Source organism: Loxodonta africana, chromosome 8 (assembly GCF_030014295.1).
Source record: "Loxodonta africana isolate mLoxAfr1 chromosome 8, mLoxAfr1.hap2, whole genome shotgun sequence".
Classification (NCBI taxonomy): Eukaryota; Metazoa; Chordata; class Mammalia; order Proboscidea; family Elephantidae; genus Loxodonta; species Loxodonta africana.
This window is the reverse complement of record NC_087349.1, coordinates 42,220,603-42,241,720: the sequence shown is the minus strand read 5'-3', so window position 1 is coordinate 42,241,720 and position 21,118 is coordinate 42,220,603. Positions and strand designations below refer to the sequence as shown.

The 21,118-nt window shown below is 37.2% G+C and overlaps 2 protein-coding genes across 5 annotated transcripts in view; one reads left to right on the top strand and one right to left on the bottom strand.

The window, feature by feature from the left end:
* HBP1 (HMG-box transcription factor 1) overlaps window positions 1-17,946 on the top strand; it is a 32,088-nt gene extending 14,142 nt beyond the window's left edge. For all 3 annotated transcript variants that reach the window (XM_064289837.1, XM_064289839.1, XM_064289838.1), the window contains exons 7-11: window positions 2,712-2,868; window positions 3,792-3,936; window positions 10,660-10,977; window positions 15,551-15,692; window positions 16,854-17,946. In XM_064289837.1, coding sequence (XP_064145907.1) covers window positions 2,712-2,868; window positions 3,792-3,936; window positions 10,660-10,977; window positions 15,551-15,692; window positions 16,854-16,871 — 780 coding nt within the window. In that variant the 3' untranslated portion in view covers window positions 16,872-17,946. The remainder of the gene's footprint in view (window positions 1-2,711; window positions 2,869-3,791; window positions 3,937-10,659; window positions 10,978-15,550; window positions 15,693-16,853) is intronic.
* COG5 (component of oligomeric golgi complex 5) overlaps window positions 559-21,118 on the bottom strand; it is a 330,055-nt gene continuing 309,495 nt past the window's right edge. For both annotated transcript variants that reach the window (XM_003407008.4, XM_064289835.1), the window contains one exon: window positions 559-19,473. In XM_003407008.4, the coding sequence (XP_003407056.3) occupies window positions 19,359-19,473 (115 nt within the window). In that variant the 3' untranslated portion in view covers window positions 559-19,358. The remainder of the gene's footprint in view (window positions 19,474-21,118) is intronic.

The following is a 21,118-nucleotide window of genomic DNA, read 5'->3' as shown; positions in this document are numbered from 1 at the left end:
GGAACAGTGACTTTGGGTTTACCTTTCTAATTATGTTTTCTTACATGCAAAAAAGGAAACCCTGGTGGCATAATGGTTAAATGCTACAGCTGCTAACCAAAAGGCTGGCAGTTTGAATCCACCAGGCACTCCTTGGAAACTACGGGGTGGTTCTGCCCTGTCCTGTTAGTGTTGCTGAGTTGGAATTGACTTGGTGGCAGTGGGTTGGGTTGGGTTATATGCAAAAAAGAGTGTATTTCTTAGCAGTCTCCATTTTATGTTGGGGACAACTAAACTGGCATTAAAAATAAAATAAATGAGTAAATCAACCAACCAAAGGCTTATTTTAGATAATCTACAAGGTGGTTAATTCCCCTGTGGGTAATTAAGAGTTGAATATATTGTTAATTTTTAAATAACTCCAAAAAACATTGGATTTTCACAAAAGCAGTAGTGGGCAACATTAGGATTAACAGATTGACTCTTTTCACTTTGAAATTTATTTGTCCTATCTCTGTGGTAAGGCAGAGAAAATAGGCATGCAAAGTGTGCTTGTTTAAAATTCCTTTTTGATCCTGCTATTCCCTACCCCTGAATGTCTTGAGAAAATAGTCCTGATTTGGCTGCCTTCATTTTTTCCCCCCTTCATTTCTCTACTTCATGATAGAAGCCGGCTTTGGCCTTTTTACCACTTTACTGAAATTTGTCTCAAAGGCCTCTAGCTTTATTCTAATTTCTACGACCAGAGACTTCTGCTTGTTCTGTTTGACATCTCTGCAACGTTTGACACAGTGGGTTAGTTCTTGAAAACATCTTCCCTTGACTTGTGTGGAAGCACTGGTGGTGTAGTGGTTAAGTGTTATGGCTGCTAACCAAAGGGTTGACAGTTCGAATCTACCAGGTGCTCCTTGGAAACTATCTGCGGCAGTTCTGCTTTGTCCTATAGGGTCGCTATGAGTTGGAATGGACTCGACGGCACTGGGTTGGTTTGTTTTTGTTTTTGATTTGTGTATCATGGCAGTGCCCCAGTTTGTCTTCTAATGTCTCAGTCTTTTTGACTGGTTACTTGTCTGCCCACAAATGTAGCACAAGGTTTTGCCCCTCCTCATTCTTCGCCAACTCTTCTCTACCTGTATTGTCGGCAGCAGCTCCATAGTGGGCTGGGGACAGGCTGAACTTGGAGTCGGGAAACTTCTAGCTCTTCCAGTAACTATTTGTGTGACTGACCTGGAACAGATTGTTAACCTGTCTGGGTGTTGACTTCCTGATCTGTTAAATGGGATTGGATTAGTTTTAATCCGTGTAGGTTTAACTAGTGTAGCTCTGAGAATTATGTTGTTGTTAGGTGCTGTTGAGTCGATTCTGACTCATAGTGACCCTGTGGGATAGAGTAGAACTGTCTCATAGGGTTTCCTAGGCTGAAATCTTTATGGGAGCAGATTGCCACGTCTTTTGTCCCAAGCAGCCTCTGGGTGGGTTCAAACTGCCAACCTTTCGGTTAGCAGTTGAGCACTTAACCATTACACCACCCGGGCTCCTTTTCTAAGAATTATAAGATTCTGTAATTCATTTGTTTACGAATGTATGTCTGTAGCCCTTACCTGCACGTTCCCAGTTGCACGTTACAACATCTCTGTGTGAACATCAGTCAGTTCTTCAGGCTCAGCTCAGTATGACCAAAACTAGATTTACTTTCTTTCCCTTCCCGGCTTACTCTTTCCCTTTTCTTTTAAAGAAATTATTAGCCTTCCTGATGCTCAGATTCAAAACCATAAAGTTATCTTTTACAATTCCCTTTTCTCCCTTCATATTCAGTTGATCAATTCTATTTTCATAAAGATTTTCTACAGTCATTCTTCTCTCATTCATTACTTTGTTCATGCTCTAGTTTAATAATGATTGGATAGTATAGCTAGCTGTCAGCATGTTTGTCTCCTTTGTTTTTCTGAGTCTCAGGGTAGGGATCGTGTCTTCTTCATGTTTGTATTTCGAGTTTAGCACCCAGCATGTTCTGAATGCTCAATAAATATAGTTTGAATTTAGATTTAATCTGGTTTTACCACCACTGCATTAGTTAAGGTTTTGTTTCCTTGTTAATTCAGTAACAAGGTGTCTTTTTATATCCTCAAATAATTGAATATTTAAGGTATCTGCATTGATCTGTAGTCATTGTTATCATTTTAAAATCGACAGTCATATTAATAAAAATGACTTCCCAGTACTGTCTAAAAGGAAAGCTTAAGTACTTTGTACATCTTCAAGATCTCTATTAACTGGCACCACCTTTTCAACCTTATTTGCCCCCAGCTCTGAACTCACTTTGTATTTTTAGCAAATATGCAGCACTCCCCAAGGAAGTTGCTAATTAAAATTCGTTCCTGGTGCAAGAAATGGTCTTCTTCCACCTTTCTGAATTTCATTCTTCTTTTAAATACCAGTTCAAATGGAAACTGAAAATCCTGCCTAACATCTCTGTCTTTTGGAATTAATATCTTCCTTTATTAAACTCCATTAGCTTATTTACATTTGAATTAAAGGGCTTATTCCAGTTTGCATTGTTACAATTATTTTTATGTGTGTCTTTTTTCATTACTAGGTTGAAAGCTCCTTGAAGACAGGGATCCTGTCTTGTTCATTTTTATCTTTTCCACAGAGTCTTGCATGTAATAGGAACTTCATTATGTCTTGAATTGTACATTTCCAATTCATTCCCTCTATGCATATGTTTTCAGGGCTATGGTTCTGATGGTCTAAAGTTGTTATCACATGAAGAAAGTGTATCATTTGGCGAGTCTGTCCTGAAGTTGACTTTTGATCCTGGTACAGTAGAAGATGGTTTACTTACTGTAGAGTGTAAGCTGGACCACCCTTTCTATGTTAAAAATAAAGGTAGGGTTTCAACTGAATTTGTTTTAACTTCAAGAAAAACTTCTTAAGTCCTTAATTATGTCTTGTGGCCTTGATGGTTTAAAAAAAAAATTAAGGGAAAATTTCTTTCAAACTAAGTAAGATTGCCATAGGAGATGCTTGTAAAAATACCTAATGATGCTTAACAATCTTAGCAGTAGTCAGGTGGAACTCTTCTTCCTGTGAGTATAAGAAATTTTTATGTTCATGTAACATACTCTAATAAGCTTTCTGTTATCTTGATATAGTTTGGGGAATGGAATATTCTGGATAATGACATTTTGGTTTAGAGTTATCAGATATGTTATAAACTTGAATCACTTTTCAGAGCCTTACAGGTAACATCATATAAAATGTAGTTTAATAATTTAGAGACTTATTCCGTGGATTCAGTCATCATCACTTATCACTTACTGTCTTGTAGATTAAAGGTCCCTGAGTGGTGCAAACTGACCTTAAGGTTGGCAGTTCGAACCCACCCAATGATGCCACGGAAGAAAGTCATGGTGATCTGGTTCCATAAAGACTACAGCCCAGAAAACCCTATGAAACAGTTCTACTCTGTAATATATGGTATAGCCATGAGTCAGAATTGACCCGATAGCAAATTTTTTTTTAGTTTTTATTTCGTAGATTGATGAAAGTGCGATTCATAGGGATCTAGTTAGTAAAATGCTGACTTAAACTCGTTTTATAGGATTTTTACATAGCTTAAAAGAAACACTTGTCTAGTACTTGCTTTATTGCAAAGATTCATGACTTTTGTTAGAAAATCTCTTGGAACTTATTTGAAATAATAACTTTTTATTCTAAAGACACAGAAATGATATGTCTGTTGTGTAGTAATTGAGGTGCTTTCTGTTAATCCCCAAGCTCTGTGTGACTGTTGTTTAATTTAACTTCAGGTTGGTCATCATTTTATCCGAGCTTGACTGTGGTACAGCATGGCATTCCATGTTGTGAGATTCATATTGGCGATGTATGTCTACCTCCTGGACACCCCGATGCCATTAATTTTGATGATTCAGGTGTTTTTGATACATTTAAAAGGTAATATTGGATTAAATTTTTTTTTTTTTTTTCCGGTTAAGGTTTCCTCTCAGTCTCCCTAATTATTGCTTAGTCAAATATTTAGGAGGGATTTGGTGGAACCTTTAAAAATTGGAGAATTAGAAAAAAGTTACTTAAAGTATATATGTAATTAAATAAAAATTAGGTTATTAAAGTAATATAATAAGTGGGGAGTTTTGCACAGTCAGTCATATAGGAAAAGCGAGTTTATAAAACATTTAGGATTAGATTAGGAAAAATTACACATGTTATATGACCAAGTTTAATAGATCAGTTTTGATAGTTAAATAAAAATCCTTTCTGGCCAGTTGTTTTTAACTAGTTCATAAATCTCTTAGTAATATGATTTGTAATTAAATGACTCTCGTTTAATTTTAACTAACTGTGTCTTTGTATAATACTCGTTTTTGCCAGATGTATTAGTTGCATGGTTTAGCTAATAATAAAAATAGCAAAAGCTCGACATTTGGAAAGACCTAGAGAAGGAAGCTAGTAAGTGACAGAATGAACCCACATGTCCCGACTCCCAGAAAGGTTGACCAATTGTCCCAGTTCGCCTGGGACTTTGCTGGTTTTAGCACCGAAACTCCTGCATCTCTGGGAGGTACTAAATCCTGGGTAGACTGGAACAGTTGGTCACATTACTCCCAGATCTGAGACTCATTTCCACTACTCTGTGTTTTAAGTCATCATTTCAGTTCTTAATTTCCCACTGCATGCCTTTTCTAGGTAGGTTATTTTGAGCATGAGAAATTTGTGTAGCTGAACTTGACATCTTAATGTTTTGAGGTAATAGAGCTAGATTCTAAAGTACAGGTGTGAGGTGAAAAATCTTGTATGTCAGCATTACTCTTGGAAGGTCTTTAAATCACCCAAAAAGTATAGTATGCATGGTTTTGTATGTATAACCTTACAGAGTAATTCTTATTTATACTACAGTTTGAGAAAAATGGGGCTAGACTAAAAGAAGATACCTAGAGAAAGTCTGTGTGCAAGTATCTGGGATTTTAAGACTTTAAGATAATTATCAAATCTATAAGCATGCATGGGCACTAAGAGAATTCTCAAGAGTTCTACTGGCTTTTAGATTTTATTTCATTCAATTTAGTATAATAAAATATAAGGTTAATATATATGTATCTTGTAAAAATAGTGAGATTACTGTTTAGAAAAGCAAATAACATAGGACCTGGCATAAGGCCTGTGTTCAGTAAATGTCTGCAAGATTGGAATCTAAATGCTGTTTGTTTATATCCATCATACACACACTGAAAAATTATAGAGAGATAAGACACCACTTTAAGGTCTGATATTTTCCCCAAGTATTTTTTTTTTTTGTAATTTTTTTTTTATGGTGCTTTAAGTGAAAGTTTAAAAATCAAGTCAGTCTCTTATACAAAAATTTATATACACTTTGCTGTGTACTCCTAATTGCTCTTGCCCTAATGAGACAGCACACTCCTTCCCTCCACTCTCTCTTCTGACCCATTCGGCCAGCTTCTGACCCCGCTGCCCTCTCATCTCCCTTCCAGACAGGAGACGTCAACATAGCCTCATGTGTCTACTTGATCTAAGAGGCTTATTCTTCACCAGTATCGTTTTTCTATCTCGTTGTCCAGTCCAATCCCTGTCTGAAGAGTTGGCTTTGGGAATGGTTCCTGTCTTGGTCTAACAGAACATCTGGGGACCATGACCACTGGGGTGCTTCTGGTCTCAGTCAGACCATTAAGTCTGGTCTTCTTACGAGAATTTGGGGTCTGCAGCCCACTGCTCTCCTGCTCCCTCAGGGGTTCTTGGTTGTGTTCCCCGTCAGGGCAGTCATCGATTGTAGCCGGGCACCATCTAGTTCTTCTGGTCGCAGGCTGATATAGTCTTCGATTTATGTGACCCTTTCTCTTGGGCTCATAATTACCTTCTGTCTTTGGTGTTCTTCCTCCTCCTCTGTTCCAGGTGGGTTGAGACCAATGGATGCATCTTAGATGGCTGCTTGCTAGCGTTTAAGACCCCAGATGCCACTCTCCAAAGTGGGATGCAGAATGTTTTCTTTATAGATTTTATTATGTCAGTTGACTTAGATGTCCTCTGAAACCATGGTCCCCAAACTCCTGCCCCTGCTACGCTGGCCTTCGAAGCTTTCAGTTTATTCAGGAAGCATCTTTGCTTTTGGTTTAGTCCGGTTGTGCTGACCTCTCCTGTACTGTGTGTTGTCTTTCTCTTCACCTAAAATAGTTCTTATCTACATCTAATTAGTGAATACCCCTCTTCCTCCCTCCCCCCCTCCACTTCAACTATTCTTAAGATACGGATCAGTTATAAGTTACACGTTTTGGTGCGAGTATAAACTGATAAAAAATTGGAGGGTAATTTGGTTTATCTTGTCAAGTTGGATATGAGCAATTACATTCCTGAGTATATCTATACCCCAGAGAAGTGGTTTGCAGCTGTATTACTGTAGTAGCAACAATATCAGTACCCATTAACTGGAAAGTGAATACTTAAATTGTTATACAGTTATATAGTGGAATTCTTCTGCCAGTGGAAGAGGACTAAACCTTAACCGTACATTTTAAAACATGGATTAATTTCAGAAATGTTAGGTAAAAAATTGTCTCAGAATATATATAGTGTGATTTTGTTTTTTATGGACTCACATTCTTTGGAAATATATTTAATAAAATTGTAAATACAGTTAAATTTATATTATAGTCTTTAAATATTATATGTAACATGCATTATGTAATTGTGGATGGAATTATGTCTTGGTGGGGGGTTTGCCTGACATAGGGAGGGCAAGAAGGGAAAGAAAGGCAGGAAGAAGAAACCCTTAGTCCAAGAGAGGACCCCGGAATAAATTCCAAGGTACCACTTGGGGACTTGGGGGAAGCTTTTGGGTCATGATGTACAAGGAAAGACATTTAAGCAGATTCTAGTTTGGTAAGGACCAAAAGGCAGCAAGCAGTGAATGCTCTCTTAAACACCAGTTGAGGCTCTCTTGAAGAAAAAGATTCCAAGTGAGAGCATGGTTTTTGAAAGCTCATTCTGAGGCATTGAGAATTGAGGCCAGCCTTTTGGGTATCGGGCAAGTTTAAAGCAGTCCCTTTTGACTTTGTAAAGTTTACGTTTCTATTCAAGTGAAATGATAATTTAACAGACAAACTGAAATGAGTGCCTACTACTCTGTGTACCAGGCACTGTACATACATTGACATAATCTTCACTACTCTATTAGTAGATTATATTGTCCTCTTAACAGAGGGGGAACTAAAACAAAGAGAGGGAACATGCCCAAAACATAGCCGGTAAGTATAACTAGGAGTCAAGCTTACGTCTTGTAAAGATTCCAAATTCACTACTCGTATGTCCTAATCTTATGTACTAATCTAGGCCACTTCTACAATAATAATTAAAAAAAACTTGTTGCTGTTGAGTTGATGCCGAATCATAGCAATCCTATAGGACAGAGTAGAACTGCCCCATAGGGTTTCTAAGGAGCGGCTGGTGGATTCGAACTGCCGACCTTTTAGTTAGCAAGCCAGATGCTTAGCTACTGCGCCACCAGGGCTCCACAATAATAACCTGTTACCATTGAGTCGGTTCCAATAATAGATACCCCTAATTAAGTACCTACTATGTGCCCACCTTGTCTAAGTACTTTACATATGTTTTCTTTCTGCAGTACTGCAAAACATGCATTGTCTTCATTTTACAGATAAGTAAACTCAGGCTAGATGGTTTATTTAACTTACACAAGCTCGCTCATATTACTCGTCTAAGGGCAGATTTTGAACCCAATTAAAATTTCACAGTATTATGTTCTGCACAGTTTTGCTTCATGATTTAACCTGTCCAGTCACTGAGCTAATATTTTAGAGCCTAGTTATGTATGTGCTGGGCATTGGGGGTTTAAAATCAGTTAAAACGTAGGCCTTGCCTGCTTTGTTTCCAGTCTCGAGAAGGAAATGGATTAGTAAATACATGATGTGGTATACTGGTTGAGAGGCAGTGTATCGTATCCTGCCAGGACCTTGAGCTCCGGAGCTGCACTGCCTAGTCAAATCCCGGCTTTGCAGCATACTAGCTGTGGAATCTTTGGTACATTAACCTTTTGATGGTTCTTTTTTCCAATCTGTAAAACGGGGATAATATTGTAGGGAGGATTAAATGAGTCAGTATATGTGACATTATAACTTACGTGATGTGACTTTCAAAGGCACTACATTGTGAAATCTTAAATGATTTGACAAAGAATGTGGGGAAAGGCATTCTAAGCTGCAGGAATGGCATGTACAAAATGTAGAGATGTGAAAAAAGGCACGTTCCAGAGAATGCAGGTAGTGTAATAAGAACAGATGCTTATCTGAGGGGGTATAGTAGAGGATTTAGCTATTTTCTAGAATCATGTGTCCTGTTTTAACACTACAGTCATGTCAGAAATTCTATGGTTATTTCAGATTGATTTAAGTTGTATCCATAATGGGAATAGATGATGGTTGTTATTTGTGCCCCTAGAGGCACAAAAAAAAATTTTTTTTGAGTTTCATATTTTAGCGTTAACCTAGTGCCGTTATCTACCCTATTTTAAAATCTTCTGGTATTTCAAGTTGTGATTAAATATTTTCCTTTAGTACCCAAAAAAACCAAACCCATCGCTGTCGAGTCAATTCCAACTCATAGCAATCCTATAGGACAGAGTAGAACTGCCACATGGTTTCAAAGGAGTGCCTGGTGGATTCGAACTGCCAACCTTTTAGTTAGCAGCTGTAGCTCTTAACCACCAGGATTTCCATTTCCTTAGTAGAGATTAATAATTTTGTGTCAGTTTCATTTATAATGCGTATGGTTGCTATTTTTAAAAACTATGTGTGGGAGGGGCTAAAGGGATTTTGTGGAAGTTGAAACCCTATAGACAGAATTGCTTCAGACACACTACTGATTGCTAAGTATTTATTAGATGATTTTAGAGTCATAGTTTAAGTACATTTATTTCATGTACTACCTTTTTTTAAAAAAGACATTGTGTGATTGATAATTAGAAGCCATTTGTGTTAGTGAATAGTATGGAACTCATTTAGCCATCTTCTGTCTTTGGAATAATTCATAATCCAATCTAGAAGTCCAAATTCAGAGCACCAGCTATAGGGGAAGGCTTTCTGTCTCTGTCGGCTCTGGAGAAAGGTGTTTTGTCTCTTCAGCTTCTTCTTCCTTGGAAATTTCCATGTGTCTAGGCATCTGTCTTGCCCCATCTCTCCTCTGCTCACTTGTTTAATCTTTTATATGTCAAAAGAGATTGACTCAAGATACTCCTTGTGCTAATCCTACCTCATTAACATCCCAAAGACAGCCCATTCCCAAATGGAATTACAACCACAGGCATAGAGATTAGGATTAATAACACACATTTTTCAGAGACATAATTTGATCCATAACAGCTAGTATCAGCCTGTTTTGCTGTATTACCAGAATTTGTTTCAGTGAGAGAAGTGGAAGCTGGGTTCAGACTAAAAGCTGAATAAAGGTTTTTTACCAAGAAGGTATAAAAGTGTGGGCGGAAAGAGTTGGCACAGTTGGAACAGGAGAATTCTTTTGACCGGTGTTGCCTGTAGGCTATGGTCTACAGTAGCTTTAAGTTTCAGCTAATATTATTAATTAATATTTTTTGTTCACTTTGACTTTAGTTGATGACTTTTCAGTTATTTGGCAATGAGAAGTAGCATCATGTGGTTAGGAAACTGGGGGTTTGGGAAGCGGATAGATCTGGGTTTGAATTATAGCAGCGTGGCCTTTGTAATAATACTTTCTTAGACTGTTTCCACATATCAAAGAGGAGGGTAATGATACCTTCCAAGCAGGCTTTTTAAAGAGATAAGGTATAATATAGATGGCTTATTTCTGTGCCTCTCAAAACTATTCAGATTTATACAAAACAAAATACGGCACTCCCTGATAAATCTGTGTTTTCAGTGTGAACTTTTAAGTTAGTCATCTATGCTGTAGTACATGGATGGCCTTCTAGGGATACTGATACATGTACGAGTATTTGTCCCTATGCAGATGACTCAGATTGCTTATGCATTTTGTGTTCCTTTAGCTGATTTTAACAGTTTTAAGTACCAGTGTCTACTTACCTTTTTTCTTCTGTGGTAGTCAGTCCCCAGACCTGCCACTGTATCTTAATTTTCTAGGTCTATAGGGTCGCTGTGAGTCAGAATCGACTCCATGGCACTGGGTTTCGTTTTCTTTTGGTTAAACTCCTATAGGCCAAGAAATCACATTGTCAAATTTGTCAAAATTGAATCTAATTTAAGAATAAATGGGTTGTGAGTAGGATCAGGAGGAGGTGCTTGGGGTCAGTGAAGTATGTGGATTATAACAGATCCCTATGGGGGGCTCAAAGTCTTTTTTAAATTAACTTCCTTCTTTTCAGGAGAGGTTTTTTTTTTTTTAAATTAGTAAGTTTAGTCATTGGATACATAACTTAGATAAGTAAGGTTTCATCTTACAAGCAACTATCAATGGGGAGGTTAAAGTATAGTTTCGGTAACATTGTGTAGGGTGAATATATTGACATTTCAGTCAACTGTTAAAGGTTTTTTGCTCTTGCTTTTTAAAAAATTTACTCGGTTTTTACAAACTGGGTAATCTAAATGGAATTAAAACCATGTTTCTTTCTTCCTTTTTTTTTTTTTTCTCTTCATTTTATAGCTATGACTTCACACCTCTGGATTCTTCTGCAGTGTATGTGTTAAGTAGTATGGCTCGTCAGCGTCGTGCATCTTTGTCTTGTGGAGGACCTGGTGGTCAAGACTTTGCCAGATCAGGATTCAGTAAAAACTGTGGCTCACCTGGATCATCACAGCTCTCTTCCAATTCTTTGTATGCTAAAGCTGTTAAAAATCACAGCTCAGGGACTGTGAGTGCCACTTCTCCTAACAAATGCAAAAGACCAATGAATGCCTTCATGCTTTTTGCCAAAAAATACAGAGTTGAATATACTCAGATGTATCCAGGGAAAGATAACAGGTAAAAATAGTGATAATTCTGATTATAATTGAATAACATTTCAGTGCAGTTCTCAGTAACTGGGATAGTTAAATGAACTTATTCTTGAACAGCTTTTATTATTGAATTCTTTTTATTTTCTCAGATGGACTTTAAAATGAAAAGCTTAAGTGGAATTTTTAGGACCATGCACAACCATTTTATAATACCTAGATAGGCAGTTAGGGCACATAAATGGTAAGTATCTACCTTTTCAGAAATAATGTCATTAGTCTGTTAGAAAGCATACTTCTAACAACTGACAGGTCCAGCTTTTGGAGCAAGGTATTGGATAAATTTGAGAAATTTTCAGCATCCTGGCATTTTCATAGATTTAAGCTCTATAAAAAACATTTAACTTAATTACTAAAGATATTCTTTGGATCATGTTTTAGAAATACAGCAAAGTTTTCCAGAGGGATCTTTCTCCTCCATATTCTATCAGTATGAACAAAGAAAAGGTAGAAAATAAGAATAACTTTGAGGTTCTTATTCTAAGCCTGTTGTTACAGATTTGGAGGGGAAAAAATCAGTAAGTAGCTTCTTGAACCAGACTTCTAATGTGTAATGATGCAAGTATTTAAAATATTCTATTGCCACTGTATATATTACCACTTTGAGGGGGCAGTGATGGTTCATTGGTAGATTTCGCGCCTCCATGTAGGAGACCCAGGTTTAATTCTCAGGCTGTTGCACTTCCAGTGCGCTCATCTGTCAGTGGAGGCTTGCATTGCTATGAAGCTGAACCAGTTTCAGCAGAGCTTCTAGACTGAGACAGACTAGGAAGAAAGGTCTGGCTATCTATTTCTGAAAAATCAGCCAATGAAAACCCATCACAATGATCTGATCCCGTTGTACATGGGTTGCCATGAGTCGGAGGCCGACTTGATGACAACTAACAACAACATTACCACCTTATGTTAATAAAAGTTTAATTTAGCTCAGACTGTTTCACTTAGCTTGAATATTTCATGAAAACAATAATTCTTTTGTAAAAAAAAAATAAAAGACATTAAAAAATGGAAGACTCAGGTATTTACTGTTTAGGGTTAATACTAAAACATGAAAACTGCTTCTAGATCAGGAATATATTTAAATTTTAGCGCTATTAACTTTTTTGAGGCAATAACTAAATTTCATAAGCCGCCTTCAATTAACCCCTCCCCAAATACTAACTTTATTCATCTTCCAAATCCAGTTTTGAAAAATCTTCATCTTCAAGTACCTTGTCATCATGTAACACTAGTCTCTTCATTTTAGCTGTGTCTGTAATACTTAAGCAGTATCTTTTAGAATGTAAAGGAACTCTTAAGAATAATTTCTTAAATAATTGGGCTAGGCAGAATATCCATTTTTATTTTCTTTAAGGAGAGAAGGTGGTGGTTACCTCATGTTCATTCTGTAGAATATCCTGAAGGATTTAAAGGTAGCAGAGATTTTATACAACACAGATCTCCATTCATTGTTTTTTGGGAGCTTTATAGAAAAGACTAGCTCTTTTTTTGTCAGATCTCAAAAAAAAAACCAAACCAGTTGCCATTAAGTCAGTTTTGACTTGTAGTGACCCTGGAACTGCCCCATAGGATTTCCAAAGCTGTAATCTTTATGGAAGCAGACTGTCGTGTTTTTCTCGTGAGGAGTGGCTGGTGGGTTTGAACTGTTGACCTTCTGGTTAGCAGCCAAGCACCTACCCACTGTGCCACCAGGGCTCCTCAGATCTAAAGGATGTACTTATTTTAAAACTACGTCATGCTACAGAATGTGCGGACATTGGCAGTTTATATTAAGATGCCAGATTTGTGGAAGTGCTGACTGACCTTAAGAGTTGTCCTCTGTAGAGCCAGGAATAAAAACTCAAATCCTTCCTTTCTTTTTTGTACCCTTACTTGTCCCTTACAGTCCTTTACTGCTCCCTCCCTCTCAAACCAACCAAGTTCTCTGTGAATTATATTCTTCCAGTCTTCCTATTTCCCTCTTAATCAAAACTATCATTTTCCTTACCCTTGATCTCATGAGGAAAGCCAAAATGATATCCATATAAAATAACTCGGTTATTAATTCAGGTTTGAATGTCTGATAAGCTTAATTCTAAGTATTACATTTTAAAAGAGAAGCTTCTTATCCCAAATGCATCTGATTTGGGAGTTTATGCATATTTCTTGTCAGTTTACATTAAAACATACAAGTAACATTAATAATCTTTGTCCTAGATCCTGTTTATTTCTTTAGAATCAATTCCTAAATGTAGAATTACTGAGTCAAGAATTCTGTGGGCCTTTTCAACACCACTGAAATTTTCTAACTCTTGGCTTTGTCACTTTTGTAGCTTTGGGCTATTAAACCAAAAAACCCAAAGTTCTAATTCTAATCTTTTCGTTTATCGGTAAGAAGAGTGGGTTAAGCTGTATTGTTTTTTAAAAATTCAGTTCGGAAGTCTACTTCTCTGATGACTAGTAGGTGATTTTCTCAAGAAAATGTATACTTTTAGAATATAAAAGCACTTTAAGAATAATTTACACTATTACTCCTCTTTTTTTAAAACTGAGAGAATGGCTGGCCTTAGAGATTGACTTACTGGAGCCATGCAGCACTTCTCCTTGTCTCGTCCCACAGGGATGGTATGTGTAGGACTTTGTGCACATCCGGTGCCTGATTATTCAATATGATACAGAAGCAGGGCTAGAATAGGATTCCTTTACAATCCTCTTCACCCAACAATTGAGAGTCTCAGCAAGGAAGCTTTCTGGGTAGTTAAGACTACCCTGATTATGAGAAGAGTGTCAGCCTCAGTTTAGCTTCCTTAAGTTTATTGTTTTTCTTTTTCTTTTTTTTTTTTAGGATCTCTAGTTATCAGGTTATACCCCTTATTGCTTATAAATCATAGTATGTCTTTGCACTTTTAGCACTGCTCCCATGTGATATGTTGTAATCATCTAACATTGAGTGATACCAGATGCACACCTATCTTATCTTTATATTGAATTTTAATTTTGAACTTGTATTTTTCCCTTTCTGTAATAAGGATATGTCTTAATTCAATAAAGAAGTCTACATTATGGGGCAAATTGTGAGGAAATGGAGACTGGAACAGATAGGTCAGAGAGATACATAACTTAGGGATATCATTTTAAGTTTGATGTAAACTTCAGCTGCAAAACTAATTTTTCGATTAAGTGTATATTTGATAATTGTCAAGGAAAGGTAACTTATAAATAATGTAGAGGAGCTGATAGTCTGTATTGGGCACATTTCATTAGCCATCATCTTTTAATTTAAATGAAGGTTTTCAAGGTACCGTAAATGAAGGTAGCATAACTGTCTCCTTCAGAAATATTTCATAATTACCTTGGAAGACTGAAATGGGCGTATGTGTGACTGTTATTTAATTGGTAAAAATATAAATTATATGGTACCTTCAACCCAAAGACTATAAAAAAGTAGTTTTTATTTTATTAAAGGAAGATGTAATACAGTGCTTAATTGCAAAACTTAATTGGATAAAAAGACAAATATACTTACTATATATTTAATTTCCTTTTTAGTAGTAGAACCTCTGTGGTGGTTACTGTTCTTCTGAAACAGATGCTGATCTCTTTAACTTCTGCATCAGAGTATAAAATCACTTGTAGATACTTTGTGCAAGATGTTTTGGGATCTCCTGTGTTGTGTCATAAAATAAGTGGCTAAAAGCTTTTCCATAGGAGGAAAGTGGTTTACATCTAAGTGTCCTGGGTAAAACTGCATTAGCAGGTTTGGGAGCAGAGTAACATGTATAAATAGCAAATAGCTTCAAATTTATATCATGTATCTCTCAGTTTGACTTAACCATTTGAGTTTAATTTTCCTAAGTGTAAGTATGAATATTGCCAAAGGTTTACATGGTGTCATCTTAGGAGATAAACAGCAAGGCGTGCATAATTAATGCTACCACATTTTTCACTGGGGTTGCATGAATGAAAAAGGACGTTTGTCAAACTATTTGGTGGGTTATAGGCATAAACAGAAAGTAAGAATAGTTTTAATACTAGCTGTATACTTGATGTTGCTGATTCTGAACATTATCTGCCTTTATATCTTAAATATCTTTTTAAAATCGATGTGTCAGGATAGATCTAGTGGAAATTTCGACCTTTTTTTTTTTTGAAATAATAGTTAAAGTATTTCTTTTAATTCTAGCTTTATAAAAAAAAATAAAGCTAGAATTAAAGGAAATACTTTAACTATTATTCATCCAATTTCAAATGTATCCTAGCCATTTGAGATGGAGCCCTGGTGGCTCAGTGGTTAAGAGCTACGGTGAGCTGCTGCTGCTAACCAAAAGGTTGGCAGTTTGAACCCACCAGGTGCTCCTTGGAAACTCTATGGGGCAGTTCTGCTCTGTCCTTTAGGGTCGCTATGAGTTGGAATCAACTTCATGGCAGTGGGTCTGGTTTTTGGGTTTTATGTTGGACAAGATGCTCATCTTTTTTTTTTTAAACTTTACAGAAGTAATACCACTTTGATAGTTTTATGAAAACTTCTTGTCTTTAGCATTGTGTAAATATTTATTTTACAGAGCCATAAGTGTGATCCTTGGTGACAGGTGGAAGAAAATGAAGAATGAAGAGAGAAGGATGTACACATTAGAAGCAAAGGCTTTGGCTGAAGAACAAAAACGTTTAAATCCTGACTGTTGGAAAAGGAAAAGAACCAATTCAGTATGTTTCACGAAGTAGTTGCATAAAATCATCTTGATTTATCCCCACAGCTGAACTGGCATGTCGGGGCAATTGTTATAACCTTTAAAAGGTTGTGTTGATGCTATTTCTCAGCATTTTTATACTTCAAAACCTTTAATAATATTTTCACATTCTTATGTAAGGAGGGCTGCCTTTCTTTTGACCATTAAGTGTCACTATTTCAGCATGTTAAGTAGAAGTCTCTGGCAAGCTGGAGAAGAATGTTTGGCCTAAATATTGAGGTGGAAAAGTAATCCTGAAATGTAGTATTTCTAGTTGGGTTGAAAGCCGAACACTATTAACCCATTAAGAGCGCAGGAGAAAACTTCCCTGATTTTTGGTGGTATGTCTCAACAGCCTTTCTGTCCTTAATTGGTGAGGGACTAAGGAGGGTTGGAGGTGTGGGGAGGTACATTAACCAACCTTCATGGAACTTTTCCCATTTGCACCGCATTTCTAGATTAAAATGTCAGGAAAGAGAGGAAGTGTAAAGGCACAGGAAGTGTAAGTTTGCCCCATAATAATACTGTCTTGGATAGACTTGGTTCTTAAAACTTTTCCATTACTAGACCAGCAACTTTTAAGTTTTTTTAGATTAATTACAAGAAAATTTCACATGATAGAACAGAACGGGCTCAATTTGAAGTATCCCTAAAAACTATAGGGAAGATGTCAGTACTTTGCAGTAGGAGAGCTGGCCAAGGATGTTTTTAATTTTAATTCATTCTTTGTAGTTAAGCTTGTTTTGTAGTGTCACATAGGTCACATCTGTTAAAATTTTTCAAGAATTTATTTTAAAGAATTATTCAGTAGTCAGATTCCAATATATATGAGGGTGGCTGAACTGGATTTTTGAAGTTCTTTATTAACTTGGAATTTCATGTGGTAGGACTTTGCCTGTATCCCTTTTTCTATTCATCTTAGCCCATTTCTTTGCTGTCATCATTTTCATAAATTTTCTGGATGCCTCAGCCATCAATATATTAGCAGGTTTCTATTAATCACCACCCTTAAGAAAGCAGTCTTTTTTAAAAAATAGTAAATTTATAAACATTGTCTTATACACCTCTTAGCTTTCATATGTAGAATCACTATGTATTGATGTGTAAACATTCACTGAGTTTAATTTTATTTCCACAGGGCTCACAACAACATTAAACCAGGATGCGATGTTCTTAAGTCTATATTTGCATAAACATTTGACTCTTGATGGAAAGACTTAAGAAGATTAAGGTCTCACCCTTTGTCCTGAATTCGTGTGACCATGAAATACTGATAGTATTGAATCTTGAAATGATTTAATAATATGAGTGAGGATTTGCTTTCTCCATTAGAGCATTAAGTAAGCTAAAACTATCAACATTGTAAACCAAATTGCCTTATTTTTCTTCCAAACTTCATATATGTCTATCAGGTAATATAGGCTTGAAAATTGATATCCTGTGGTGCTAAAGTACAGTAGAAAGAGAGGAGAAGTGTATACATGTTTTATTTTAAATTGTACAAAAGAATTTAAAAATATGTAACTGCTGTTTATACATTGGCTCCTTACTGCTTATTAATCTGTATTGTACACATGATGGAATGAAGCAGAAACTGGGAGTTGGCCTTTTTTTGAGCAGCCACCACATGGCCCAGCATCTGTGCCAAACACGGGAGCTCCTAGTCTGGCCAGTGCCAAGAGGCTGCCAGGATATGTTTCAGGTGGATGGTGTCAGTGTCCCAGAGCCACCTGCTGCAGTTACCACAGGATGCTGAGTTTGTGCACCAGGTGGCAGCACCTATCCATTATTTCCAATGGAGACCTAGCCTAGGTCAAGATAAGTTAGTTAATAGCATTGGGATATAGTCACTGTAATGGTGCTATTAACAGTCGACACCATTGTATTTTTTAACTTTGTGTTCTATATCTCCTCAGCCACGTATCCTAAATACCTTATTTTGTCATCGTATCTTTATGGTGGGGGCAGACTTTGCACTTCTGCAGTGCAACACTTGCACTTTACTTTTTCCTCCGTCTAAAATTAGAGCAAATACATTGGCAATACAGCTGCTTTTGCTCTGAGCTACAATCATGGCTTTTCATGTTACTTACCAAGTGGTGTTTCTGGTTAGGAATCACAGCTGTAAAATTGATTTCAGTTCATTACACTTCTTCATGATGTTGCCCCTAAATTTTGCACACTATATTCTTGTATATTATTTCAAATAAAATGAAGAAAAAAAAAGTTTATCTCTGACTTGTGGTGATTAACCTTGACTGAATATCATGCATGAGTTGTCAGAATAACCAGGCTCGGGGGTGAGAAATAGAAGGTACGTTCCTAACACTAAGAAGACTTGGTTTTATAATTAGGAGGTAGCTAAGGGGACTTAAAATTTTAATTAAAAATAAAAATGTTAATAACAGGGCAAGGGGAGTACAAAAATAGAGACCCAGATTATCTACTATTTATAAGGATTCTTTGTAGAATAAAAATTTTCTACTTTTAATTTGACAGATTTATAATGTGGTTAAACAGCCTGTCTTAGTTATTTAGTGCTGCTATAACAGAAATACCACAATTGGGTAGCTTTAACAAACAAATTTATTTTCTCCGAGTTCAGGAGGCTAGAAGTCCGAACTCAGGGTGCCGGCTCTAGGGGAAGCCTTTCTTTGTCTGCTCTGGAAGAAGGTCCTTGTCTTTTCTGAGCTTCTGTTCCTGGGCAATCTTCTGTGGCTCAGCATCTCTCTTCCCCCATCTCTGATTCTTTCATTTGGCTGGTTTAACCTTTTATATCCTAAAAGAGACTGACTGAAGACATACCCTGTCTTATCAACATAGGAAAGATAACCCATTCCCAAATGGAATTATAACCAGAGGCATTATCTACTGCCCTGGAGTCGATTCTGACTTACAGTGACCATATAGGTTAGGATTTACCACCCGTATTTTGGGGTGACACAATCCATAACATGGCCCCAAAAGTGGCTTTTAACAAAATGACGCAGTAAGTGTAAAGAAAGCCTTGCTTTATTTAAAGACACAGTATGACATTTTTAAACAAGGACACCAGTGGTTCCCAAACTCTGGTACATAACTGGAATCCCTTGGGGGGATGCCTGACTCTCCTCAGTCTAATTTTATTAGTATGGGCTGCAACATGGGCATCAGGAATGTTCATAGCTCCCCCTTGTCATTCTAATGTGTGGCCAAATTTGGGGACCACTGAGCCTATACACTTACTTAGCAAAAAGGTGGGTTGGGGGAATCAGGGTATCTATTACATAACTTGATCATATCCCTTTAAAAGCAGCGGGGATTTTGTGTGTGTGTACCCACAGGAGGACACAGTTAACATGATGAGAAAAAAATTTTATCCAGCCTTGTAGAAAAATCAGCTAGGGAAGAATAGAGCTGGATGTCTTTTAGAAAAATGAGGTCCATGGAGTTTGAAGGTTGGGTGATAAATCTACTTTGACATTTTATGCTACTCAAAGTAGGAGTACTGAAGACAGACAAAAAGATCAATAGGAAATAGAGAAATCAATTACATTCTTAAAATAGTGGATAGTTGCTGTCTTTTAGAATATATGTTTCTTAGTTTAACTGTCAACCTTGAATAGCTTAGCGCAAAATGGAGATTAACAAATATTTCAAATTGTTACTGAAGAGTAGACATAGCTTTTTGAAGCAGATGAACCATTACGGGATAAACTGGTGCAAATTCTTTGCCTTCTCTACTTCTTACTGATTGAACATAAGCTTCCAGGGCTCCCCTGAAAACCAAAACGAAAACAATGTCAAAAATACATAAATGAAATAAAAAACAATGAAAATCAAACTCATTGCTGCCCTGTCGATTTCAACTGATAGCAGCCCTATAGGACAGAGTAGAACTTCCCCACAGGGTTTCCAAGGAGCAGCTGGTGGATTCAAACTGCTGACCTTTTGGTTAATAGCCGAGCTGTTAACCACTGTGCCACCAGAGCTCCTAAAACAGCCTAAAGAGTGCCAATATATACAAATCAGAAATAATCCCATTTCTGGAAGTGCCATGATCAGTTAGTTCCACAAGCCAAGTGACCAAGAGCCTTCAAACATTTACTGATACTGTTGGTATGGCTAATGTGCAAAACGATAAAACTTTTTCAGTCTGTCTTGTACTAAGGAGGAGCCCTAGTGGCCCAGTGGTTAAACACTTGGCTGCTAATCCAAAGGTTGGCAGTTAGAACCCACCAGCTGCTTGGCAAGAGAACAGTGTGGCAGTCTGCTTCCATAAAGATTTGTTGTTAGGTGCCATTAAGTCGGTTCTGACTCATGATGACTCTATGTACAACAGAACAAAACTCTGCCCAGTCCTGCACCATCCTCAGAATCATTGTTATGTTTGAGCCCATTGTTGCATCCACTGTATCAGTCCATGTCGTTGAAGGTCTTTCTCTTTTTTGCTGACCCTCTACCAAACAGATGTCCTCTAGGGACTGGGCTGCCCTCTTGATAACATGTCCAAAGTAAGTGAGACCAAGTCTCACCATCCTCATATCTAAGGAGCATTCTGGCTGTACTTCTTCCAAGACAGATTTGTTTATTCTTCTGGCAGTCCATGGTATATTCAGTATTCTTCACCAATACCATAATTCAAAGGCATCAATTCTTATTTGGTCTTCCTTATTGTCCAGTTTTTGCGTGCATACCAGGTGATTGAATATAGCATGACTTGGGTCAGGCGCACCTTAGTCCTCAAGGTGACATCCTTGCTTTTTAACACTTTAATCTGTAAAGGTTACAGCCTTGGAAACCCTATGGGGCAGTTCCACTCTGCCTATAGAGTCACTCTAAGTCAGAATCGACTTGATGGTAATGTGATTGGTTTGGTATTTTTTTTATTATACTATGGTAAGTGGTCCAGTCAGTTTTCCCTTCTCCTACTCCCTTATTAAAGCGACTTCTGTAAAGTCACACTATAGCCTGTAGCTGTTTACAGAGCTCATGAGGAGGAGCCCTGCACTGGGCTTAGGCGTGCGGAGAGGATGAGACCCTGTGGCTCACAGAGTTAGTGTTACTAGTGGAGGTTCATTATGCCCTTGTTGTTGAAGGAATATGAACAACCCACAACCAGGATAAACTACTCTTAGACTCAATTTTTGATAAATGATGTGATGAGGAAGCAGTCTGAATTTAGTCAAAAGCATGGGGTACCAATCAGCTATTTATGATTATGATGTTCTCACGGATCAGAGGTCAGCCAACTAGGCCTACGGGCCAAATCCTGCCCTCCTTTATAAAGTTTTATTGGAACACAGCCACATGTATTTATGTATTTTCTATGGCTGCTTTCACACTACAATGGCAGAGTTACTTGAACAGTCGAGGCAGAGACCATATGGGCTACAAAGCCTAAAATATTAACTGTTAGGCCCT